Source organism: Sinocyclocheilus rhinocerous, unplaced genomic scaffold (assembly GCF_001515625.1).
Source record: "Sinocyclocheilus rhinocerous isolate Xijiao unplaced genomic scaffold, SAMN03320098_v1.1 scaffold7166, whole genome shotgun sequence".
NCBI classification, from domain to species: domain Eukaryota; kingdom Metazoa; phylum Chordata; class Actinopteri; order Cypriniformes; family Cyprinidae; genus Sinocyclocheilus; species Sinocyclocheilus rhinocerous.
This window is the reverse complement of record NW_015649641.1, coordinates 19,683-31,088: the sequence shown is the minus strand read 5'-3', so window position 1 is coordinate 31,088 and position 11,406 is coordinate 19,683. Positions and strand designations below refer to the sequence as shown.

General features: G+C 39.3%; 1 protein-coding gene across 1 annotated transcript in view; it reads left to right on the top strand.

Moving 5' to 3' along the window:
- Positions 1-1,837, top strand: part of LOC107710950 (coiled-coil domain-containing protein 134-like) — a gene marked incomplete at its 5' end in the record, with an annotated part of 5,392 nt that extends 3,555 nt beyond the window's left edge. The window contains one exon of the mRNA XM_016515845.1: positions 935-1,837. Coding sequence (XP_016371331.1) covers positions 935-1,060 — 126 coding nt within the window. The remainder of the gene's footprint in view (positions 1-934) is intronic.
- Positions 1,838-11,406: the final 9,569 nt, after the last annotated feature.

Here is an 11,406-nt window from a genome sequence, read left to right as displayed (position 1 = left end):
ATTTGTGCGTGTGTGTGTGTATATATATATATATATATATATATATATATAAAATAATGAGTAAAGTATACAGTAAACCTGTATAGATATATAAAAAAAAATAATTACTAAAATTTTCAAAATTAAAAACTAAAATACTAATTCAGTAAAACTATTTCAACCTAATAAAAACTTGCCATTTACTGTAATTGTTCATTTAAAAATAAGTGTTAATGCATTTTTTTCTTTCTTAACACAAACCTTTCAATACCCATGATTCATGTTTAGCGACTGAAACTATTATAATATTGTTTTAAATCTGCTGTGTAATAGCTGATATAAACATCTGCTTATTATTTGTGCGTGTGTGTGTGTATGTGTATATATATATATATATATATATATAAAATAATGAGTAAAGTATACAGTAAACCTGTATAGATATATAAAAAAAAATAATTACTAAAATTTTCAAAATTAAAAACTAAAATACTAATTCAGTAAAACTATTTCAACCTAATAAAAACTTGCCATTATTTACTGTAAATGTTCATTTAAAAATAAGTGTTAATGCATTTTATTCTTTCTTAACACAAACCTTTCAATACCCATGATTCATGTTTAGCGACTGAAACTATTATAATATTGTTTTAAATCTGCTGTGTAATAGCTGATATAAACATCTGCTTATTTGTGTAATGCATCAAGTCAAATCTACAGTATCCCCAATCGTCCTTATTGAAACATTGAAGGATTTACTGAACTAAACCGGTGTAATTCTTGGCCTGTAATGTGTAGATGGAGTCAGTAGAGCTTAAACTCAGACTGTGTTTGATTTCAGTTTACAGAGACTTCTGCTTGTCTTGTCATTGTATTATCAATTAACCACAGGATTATTCTGAGTGTTTCGCTTTGATTTGCATAGTTTGATGACGTAGATTTGTCTGTGTTTCAGGTGCTGCACACAGCCGAGGCCTTCCAGAAGATTCTCCGCGAGGAAGAGAAGAGGAGGAGGAAGGAGGAGAAGAGGAAAGAGATCCGGAAAGGTCCGCGGATCTCTCGCTCTCGCACCGAGTTATAGATCTGACTGAAGATCAGCCGTTTACACTCAATCAGGGAGCCTGTGCTGAATCTGCCACGGGCGTCGACGTTTACAGGCTTCAGAACGAGTCTCGGATTCGCAACGCTTGAATCGCTTCTGCTTTTAACTCTTGAGTGTGTGTTTAGTGCTGTATTGGATTAAGGGGGAGGAGTCAGGGTGGTGGGAGGAGCCAGAGTGGGCGGGGCCACTCTAGTGTTTGCTGTTGGAGTGGTGGGCGGGGATGGGAAAGTGGGCGTGGTCAAAGATGAAGGTATTTTGAACACTGATATTTCGATATTTAACAAACACTTGATAAGTTTTGATAATCTAAAATCGGAAATTGTTCAAGCTCCCACATATATGAAATTCAGTTGTTTAGATTCAATATAAATGCTTTATTTGGGGGTACTTTATAGTCTAATAAGAGAATTGTGGGTAATTGATGTCTTTTTCTGCTTTCTTTAGAAACTTATTCATTAAAACATGTGTATTGTCTGTGTGGAGTGTGCGCGCGTATGAGAGAGCGTGATGATCTGACCTGAGATCAGAGCTGCACTGCCATGAGAGAAACTGTTTAATGACGGATCTGAATCAGACTGATATCAGTGTGAATGCGGTTCTGATTCGCTTCGGTTTCTCCAGCTGCTGAAGTGAGACGATCATCCGAGACACCTTCACAGAGGCTTTATCAGTCTGTTCACGTGACTGTTACTGAAATCTGTAGAGCATCAGTGGGAGATTGTTATCGACGGAATGAATAAAGTCTATTTAACACACTGCGAATGTTGAGTTATGTGTTTTTCGTGGGTTGTATTTAGAGTTTTAGCTCATGCATTCATGTTGATTTTCGGTTCATTATAATCGTTTTTGCTCGAAGCTACAAATCAAGGATGTTTTGAAGAATTACCCAATGAAATTTGGAGAAAGTGAGCATCGGACACAGGAAAACAGCATTGCAACGGAGCGGAGCGTAACAGAAGTGAAACTAAATATAAAGAACTTTGAGCAACAGCTCTGCTCCAGGTGAGTTTATATTCCTGCCACGATGGGGTTTATGCAAATATGTTTACATTATAAAACATTGCAAATATATAGGATTGTTTTCCTGATGTGATTCGCACTTGTTTTCTAGGAAGCATTTTCATGGACTTGTGATCGGTCAGATACTGTTAAGATGGCATCGGGACCTGATATGAGAGATTCTGCATCGGGGAGAGTTTAGTTTGGAGCCTAAACTTTAGATGGGTTTGAATATTTGACTTTATTTCAATTGCAGTTAAAGTTTGGATAAAGCTGCACACGCAGTGAAGAGCTGCTTCATCGCTGACACACGAGAACAAACATTTGCCCATTTTGTTTCAGGATTGTAGGTAGGCCTATATCCACGTAAACCCATGCAATTTTCCCGTTTTATAAAGTAGCCTTTCCTGTTTCAGCGAATGAAATCAAACTGAATCGCAAATGTATTTTAATGTAATATGTAAAAAATGATTTTTATTTTCTTTTTACTGCTGCAAGTCGGATTGCTCTTGCATTGTAAGGCATATAGTCAAAGAAAGCAGCTTGTTGAAAAACTAAGAGATATGGAAATCAATGATATTTCAGTTAAGAATATATTTCAGAATGCACAGAAACACGTAAGGTTTTATGATTTTCTTCTCAAATATTTGAGAGATACAGATTTGATTAGAAGAATTTAGTTTTTTTTTTTTATTGTATATAATATTTTCATTCATAGAGGCCTCACACTCCATCCCAGTAGGTGGCAGAAATTCACCTTAAGCTGGTTTGCCAACATTAAACACAAAAAAAGAAGAAGAAGACTCATTCCTCCCTGTTTCAGCGAATGAAATCAAACTGAATCGCAAATGTATTTTAATGTAATATGTAAAAAATGATTTTTATTTTCTTTTTACTGCTGCAAGTCGGATTGCTCTTGCATTGTAAGGCATATAGTCAAAGAAAGCAGCTTGTTGAAAAACTAAGAGATATGGAAATCAATGATATTTCAGTTAAGAATATATTTCAGAATGCACAGAAACACGTAAGGTTTTATGATTTTCTTCTCAAATATTTGAGAGATACAGATTTGATTAGAAGAATTTATTTTTATTTTTTTTATTGTATATAATATTTTCATTTCATTCACTCACACTCCATCCCAGTAGGTGGCAGAAATTCACCTTAAGCTGGTTTGCCAACATTAAACACAAAAGAAGAAGAAGAAGACTCATTCCTCTCTTCTGTCAGACTGGCTCTCGATGTCTCGACAAAGGCTCACCAGAATCTGGGATCTGTGATGCATAAAGAAAATGCTTTCAAGAAGGGTTTTTGAGCAGTTTGTTTCTGAACAAACAGCAGACCTTTGTGATCCATTTTTGAAAGCAAAGTGAAAGTAAAGCTCAACAACAGTGAAAATGGCTTCAACAGCTGAATATGATTATATGTGTCCTGTGTGTCACGAGATCTTCAAGACTCCTGTTATTTTATCATGCAGTCACAGTTTCTGTAAAGAGTGTCTTCAGCAGTTCTGGAGAAGCAAGGGAACTCAGGAGTGTCCCGTCTGCAGGACATCTTCAAGACATCAACCTCTAGTTAATCTTGCATTAAAAAACTTGTGTGAGTCGTTCTTAAAGAAGAGAAATGAGAAGCGTTCATCGGGATCTGAGGAGCTCTGCAGTTTACACAGAGAGAAACTCAAACTCTTCTGTCTGGAGGACAAACAGCCGGTGTGTTTAGTGTGCTTTACTTCACAACAACATGACAATCATAAATTCAGACCCATCGGTGAAGTGGTTTCATCACAAAAGGTAAGACAGATTTATATCTGATGATTAAAGCTGGACACATGCGTGACATTTCTTACTACCATTTTGCTCATATTATGTGAACATATTACAGAAATATCTGGTGTCTTATATTTTTTTCACTTTAAACTCTAGGAGGAGCTCAATACAGCACTGAAGTCCTTACAAGAGAAACTGAAACACAAAGAAAACATTAAGGGAGAGTTTGAGAAAACACTTCAACACATGAACGTGAGGATTGATATTTATACATTTGATTAGAACAGATGCATTGTTTTGTCCGACATAATTACATGTTCCTGTATTGACTGTCTTATAGTTTATGAAATTAACTATAAGACATATGCATTTAAAATATTTTTATTCTCAGAATGGAAAAAGTAAAAACATATATATTGATGACGTCTGTGAATGTCTCTGAATTTTTGATCAATCTGATATTCTCTAGAATCAGAACATCCTTTGACATGCCCCGATCCTCGCAGTGCCAGTGAACACGTCCGCAATCTCTCTGCACTGTGTAAATATGATGTATACGCGCGACAGATCGCTTACGCACATTTGCTATCATAGATATGTATAGATGCCCTATTCGACCGCTCCAGATACGTTGACGCATCCGCCATTTTTGAAAATATCACGGCCCATAGAAACAGTCACTAATGAGGCATCTACTTATATATATCTATGTCTACTATGCCAGAGCACATACACGCGTCATGCGCCGGATGTTGTGAACGCGCTCAGACATTGCGGTGGATCAGAGGTAAAAAACGATATAAATACTGTTCCGTTTCTTGCACAGACCGATCCAGTGCATCAGAGGTAAAAAACGATATAAATACTGTTCCGTTTCTTGCACAGACCGATCGATTCGTGTCTTAAGACCTCAATGTATCGTCACGAGCCGCAGGGTTTAATTTGGTTTTGTTTGTGTATGTTTTTTTTACTCTCGAAGCCGTGATTCCCATTGACTGCCATTATAAGACTGATAAACTGCAACGGTTTGAGTTAAAAATCTTCGTTTGTGTTCTACTGAAACAAAGTCACCTACATCTTGGATGCCCTGGGGGTAAGCAGATAAACATCAAATTTTCATTTTCAGGGGCGGATTTAGTGAATTGGGGGCCCCAGGCAAAATATAGGAATGGGGCCCTATAAATTTGCACACATTTACCTGGATCAACCTTGAGGTTCCTTTCTCTGTTGTGATGCTTGCTGCTGCAAGTTGTGTCCAATGTTTCTACATTTTTCATGTGCATGTTATAATGGCTTTCTTTCATGTTGTAGACCACAAAAGAGCAACTGTGGGCTACATGGTGAAATCACACACAGAACATTATTTTTACCTCACCCACTGCGGTATTCATGTTTAAACAGGTTTAAACACTGTTAGAGTAGGTTGGACACTAGGTGGGGTAATTTTCAAAGGCTGTCTATTTCTAAAATTTAAAATACATTTATTTTTATTTATTTTAACTACAAATTTAAATGAAGCTGAAAAAATAGTGAAAAGGAAATTATACATTTACCAAGGGTTATATCACCCAAAAATGAAGAACATAGTGCATTCAGTGGTGTGTCAGAGTTGATTGGCTGTGTGGAAAGTAACTGTGCATGCGTCCTCTCTTAAATGAGTAAGCAGCATTTAAAACAATAAACATATAATACGCACTGTTGCTCAGTATGTAAATACAGCTTCAGATGCATGATATTTTAATTTGCTACAAGCAGGATACACAAGAAACGCGTGTTCACCGCGGACACGCAGATGGTTGTCGTGATAATGAACACCACAGCAACCACTTGTGTGTCTGCGCTGTCTCATATATGAAAAGCATTTTAGGGGGCCCAAAGCATTGCCTACCTTTGCCTAATGGGTGTCCACCTCTGAGTCTATGAGATTTTGGGGAATTTTGATTTATTATTTTTAAGAAAACCGGAGCAGGATTTCATAATCCCGGGTAAAAAGTGGTGCTAACCCCTCTTCTAAATTACAAGTGTGAAATGTTCCTTTACCCAGAGGTTAAAAGCGGAGCTTACAATCAGAATAATCCAGAGTTAAGCGCAGTGTGAAAAGTCCTAATGTTTTGGTCCGATTGAGCATCAATCCCAGTGCATGTAAACATGATAAGAGGAAAACGGCTGATGTGTTTGATCAGTAGATTCATAATAATCTGTGATGATTGTTGATTGTGTCTCATCAGCTCCCGTGATTCTGGATCCAAACACGGCTCATCCAGATCTGGTTCTGTCTGATGATCTGACCAGTGTGAAATGGAGCTGGAACAAACAACCTCTTCCTGATAATCCAGAGAGGTTAGACCGTTATCCCTGTGTTCTGGGTTCAGAGGGTTTTAACTCAGGAACACACTGCTGGGATGTGGAGGTTAAACAGAGTTCAGACTGGAGTCTTGGAGTAACTACAGCATCAAACCAGAGGAAGGGACGGGATTTCTATAAGACTTGTGTCTGGAGTGTGTGGTACGATCAGTACAGCCTGTCTGAGCAGCCTGGCTTTGGCTTTCGTGTTAAACAGGATCTTGAGCGTGTGAGAGTGTATTTGGACTATGACAGAGGAACAGTTTCATTCTCTGATCCTGTAACTAACACACATCTACACACATTCACAACCACCTTCACTCACACAGTCTTTCCATTCTTCTGTTGTTATACTATTTTCACTCTTAATATTTTACCGTTCAGTAGTTAGTAAACGTTACTCCTGTAGATCTGGATCTTCCTGCTTTCATTATGTTTCCTCTATTTAATTCATATCACACGAGTAAGAGACCGTTGTTCTGAATATCAGTACTTCTGTGATTGGGCCGTGATGATCACATGACTGATATCAGAACTACAGCAACACTCACACTCTCATATTGCTCTTGTACAACAGTACCAGCTGTGTGTAATGTCGGGATCACACTGCAGGATTTTCAAAGTCATTGGATCGCTGTTCTTCTCACACTGCACGACTGTCTGGGGTATCATCTAGTTCAGGGGTGCCCAAACTCGGTCCTGGAGGGCCGGTGTCCTGCAGAGTTTAGCTCCAACCCCAATTAGACACACCTGAACCAGCTAATCAAGCTCTTTCTAGGCATACTAGAAACTTCCTGGCAGGTGTGTTGAGGCGAGTTGGAGCTAAACTCTGCAGGACATCGGCCCTCCAGGACCGAGTTTGGGCACCCCTGATCTAGTTACTGTTGTGTGCACACTTCACGACAGATCGGTGGCAGGGAGTCCCACATTACACAACTTTTCAATAGGAAGAATCGCCAACAAACCTGCCTTGTTTATAAACTGTTTCACAACCAAACACATGCGAGAATTGACACATGAAATAGCATAAGCTCACTCGAGAGACAGACGTTTTCACACGAGAATGGATTTATTCCTATCAAAAATGGTAGCTTGCAAAAAGCTTGCAATCTAATTTGTCTGTACACTGATTTGCAGTGAAAAATATAGGATAAAAAAGGAGGAGAAGAACGGTTGCTTGCAGAAGCCCTGCATGCTGATGTTTTGTTGCAGATCTATGACTCCACCCACTGAACTTTCCCTTGCCCTGTATCATGCTCTCTCATTGGCTGTAGGTCTATTATGACTCCTCCCACTGAACTTTACCTTGCCCTGTATCGTGCTCTCTCATTGGCTGTAGGTCTATTATGACTCCTCCCACTGAACTTTCCCTTGCCTTGCATCGTGCTCTCTCATTGGCTGTAGGTCTGTTATGACTCCTCCCACTGAACGTTCCCTTGCCATGTATTGTGCTCTCTCATTGGCTGTAGGTATATTATGACTCCTCCCACTGAACTTTCCCTTGCCTTGCATCGTGCTCTCTCATTGGCTGTAGGTCTGTTATGACTCCTCCCACTGAACGTTCCCTTGCCATGTATTGTGCTCTCTCATTGGCTGTAGGTATATTATGACTCCTCCCACTGAACTTTTTCCTTACCCTGTATCTGGTCTCTCATTGGCTATAGGTCGATTATGACTCCTCCCACTGAATTTTCCCTTGCCCTGTTTTCTGCTCTCTCATTGGCTGTAGGTCTATTATGACTCCTCCCACTGAACTTTCCCGTGCCCTTTACCGTGCTCTCTCATTGGCTGTAGGTTGTCGCCGATGTCATTTCCAGTCAAAACACATTTCTAGAGGACTGTGAGTCACAAACAGGTCCAGATATTTAGCATGCCAAATATCTCATGGGCATTAGCGACACGTCGGTGCTTTTCAGATTGTGTTTTTGATAACACACACTGCGCGATTGTCACTCATGTGAACAAGCACCGATTTGCCTCCGATTTTGGGCATTTGTTGGCGATTTCCACAAAACTGTCAGGAAGTGAAAATGAGGGCTAAAATCGTGCAGTGTGAACCCAGCAAGTTACAACTTAAACTAGTTTTGATGCAAAGGGGCACTAAACTTACACACTACCAAATATTTTTACGTTGCACCATTAAGCTTAGTTCAGACATAACTTGTTTGCATTTTAGGATGGAGAACATTATGATTAAACTGCTCTTCAACACGAAAGCATTCTAAACAGCACATGTCTGTGTGCATCTCTCTGTCAAATAAAATCTAAAAAAAACGTTTTTTATCTGTATTTATTTATTGATCCCTGTAGATTCTGACCATTATTTACATACAGTAGAAGGGCAGTTTTTTAAGCATATTTCATAAATTAATTTAAACACTTACAAATACCTCCAAATTACTGGTGTTAATCTGGCATCTGGTGCTAATTTCCTTAATTACAGTCGGTAAAAAAAAGAATCAGCCGCTTTAAAATAATCACATTTTGTTACTTTGCAGCCTGAAATGAAGATGGACACCATTTTTATTTTATCCAGCAGTATTTACTATACTGTATTTAGTAAATAAATATTTAGTAAATACTACAATAGTATTTAGTGCAACTGATAAAATCCAAGTGAAAGATATAGCACCAAAAAAAAAAAAAAAACAGAATCACCGAGTTGGAAAAAAGATCACCCCCTCCATAAAATGACTTGTAAACTCAATCAGGGGTAACTGGTCACCTTCTCAACGGCACACAAAGCCATTTGAACTGTGATCAGCTGTGCTCATTTTGATCAGCTCAGCAAGAAAAGAGCTTTCCTGGAGCTTTTCAGTCCTTGGTTGAGCAACTGAAGCAAACAATCAACTATGGGTGGCAAGGCACTGTCCAAAGATCTCAGGGATAAAGTTGTGGACCGGCACAAGTCAGGAGATGGATACAACATTTTTTCAAAGGCTTTATCAATGCCTTGAAGCACAGTGAAGTCTATTATTAAGAAGTGGAAGGTATTTGGTACAACACAGACCCTCCCTGGATCGGGACGTCACTCCAAACTGGATGAAAGAAATGTGGCTTGAATGGGAGGGCTGCAAGCAAAAGCCACTTCTCAAGAAACTGATGACTGAGCTTTGCCAAAACGCACCTTGAAGACTCTGAGGCCACATGGAAAATTTAAATATTTGGCCTCAACACCAAACTATATGTCTGGAGGAAATCAAATACAGCTCAGCATCCAAATAACAGCATTCCTCCAGTAAAGCATGGAGGTGGTGATATCCTGTTATGGGGTGTTTACCTGCAGCAGGGACTGGAGCACTTGTCAGGATAGGAGTAAACATGGATGGGGCAAAATACCATCAAATTCTTGAGGAAAATCTACTGCCCTCTGCTTTATGTATTCCCCAATTGTAAGTCGCTTTGGATAAAAGCATCTGCAAAATGACTAAATGTATGGGACAGATGGGTCACTCAGGCAAGTACAGCCTCGATGTCTCTTTCTCATCCATGATCAGATTCCAGTCTGACTGCAGCAATGAGGGATGTGATGGACGGCAGAGACAGGCGAAGGTGGACATGGTGGTCAGCTGCTTCATCAGAATAAAGCTGAAGAAATGCAGAATTGACACAGTTGTGTTGAGATGGCAGTAAGATATGGGTTCACCGCCTGTACATATGTGATTATTGGAACAATAAGTTTGAATAAAGCTTTGTTTCATGTGTTGTTGACTTGTAGCCCCTACGTATGTATTACTCATTCATTCTTTTCATATTGGTTTTCGTATAATGTATTTAAGGATAAAACTAGGTCACATTAGTAGGGTTAAAAATATAAGAACTTAAATCAACCCAAAATGTATTGGTTATATCACAAGATGGGCAGCTGTTCTTCAACAAGACCACAAAATGTGCAAGTTTCATCAATATCAAGATATTCCCAGAGAGATGAATTAAACCTGACGTCGCTCATATATATCTAGTTGTTGCGCTTGTTACAGCGTCGTAGTTCAACATGGAGGATGATGTCCGGAATGCATCGCATTCATACGCTGCTATCCTGACGCCAGCCAATCGCTGCATTGCTGATCATGGTTTCGAGTGTCGATATATCTGCCCTTTCCAGTGAACACGCAGTAATATCTCACAACTCACTCCAGATATTTTAATCAAATCCGCAAAATCGTTTGAAGAACCAAATCCCTTTAAGGATAAAACTGGATCACATTAGTGGAGTTAAAAATATAAGAACTTAAATCAACCCAAAATGTATTGGTTATATCACAAGATGGGCAGCTGTTCTTCAACAAGACCACAAAATGTGCAAGTTTCATCAATATCAAGATATTCCCAGAGAGATGAATTAAACCTGACGTCGCTCATATATATCTAGTTGTTGCGCTTGTTACAGCGTCGTAGTTCAACATGGAGGATGATGTCCGGAATGCATCGCATTCATACGCTGCTATCCTGACGCCAGCCAATCGCTGCATTGCTGATCATGGTTTCGAGTGTCGATATATCTGCCCTTTCCAGTGAACACGCAGTAATATCTCACAACTCACTCCAGATATTTTAATCAAATCCGCAAAATCGTTTGAAGAACCAAATAGCCACAGGTCAGTCATCACGATTAGATCTGGCTTCTGTCAAATCATCTCAGATGTATTAAGCGATGTACAAAGAACCGAGCCCTGCGCTTTGACTCTCTTCTTTCCGAAAGTGAAAGTAAAGTTCAGATCGCTGGAGCTCGAACAGTGAACATGGCGTCAATAAATGTATCCGCAGAAGAGCTTTCTTGTCCCGTGTGCTGTGAGATCTTCAAGGCTCCTGTTATTTTATCATGCAGTCACAGTTTCTGTAAAGAGTGTCTTCAGCAGTTCTGGACAACCAAGAAAACTCAGGAGTGTCCCGTCTGCAGGAGAGACTCCAAACACGATCCTCCAATTAACCTTGCGTTAAAAAACTTGTGTGAGTCGTTCCTGAAGGAGAGAAATGAGAGGCGTTCATCAGAGTCTGAGGAGATCTGCAGCTTACACAGTGAGAAACTCAAACTCTTCTGTCTGGAGGACAAACAGCCGGTGTGTTTAGTGTGTATTAATTCACAAAAACACGACAATCACACATTCAGACCCATCGGTGAAGCGGTTTCATCATATAAGGTAAGACAAATGTCTCTTGTTTAGAGTCATAAACACGCATCACATTCATGCACCAAATATTTCACTCTGCCATTTT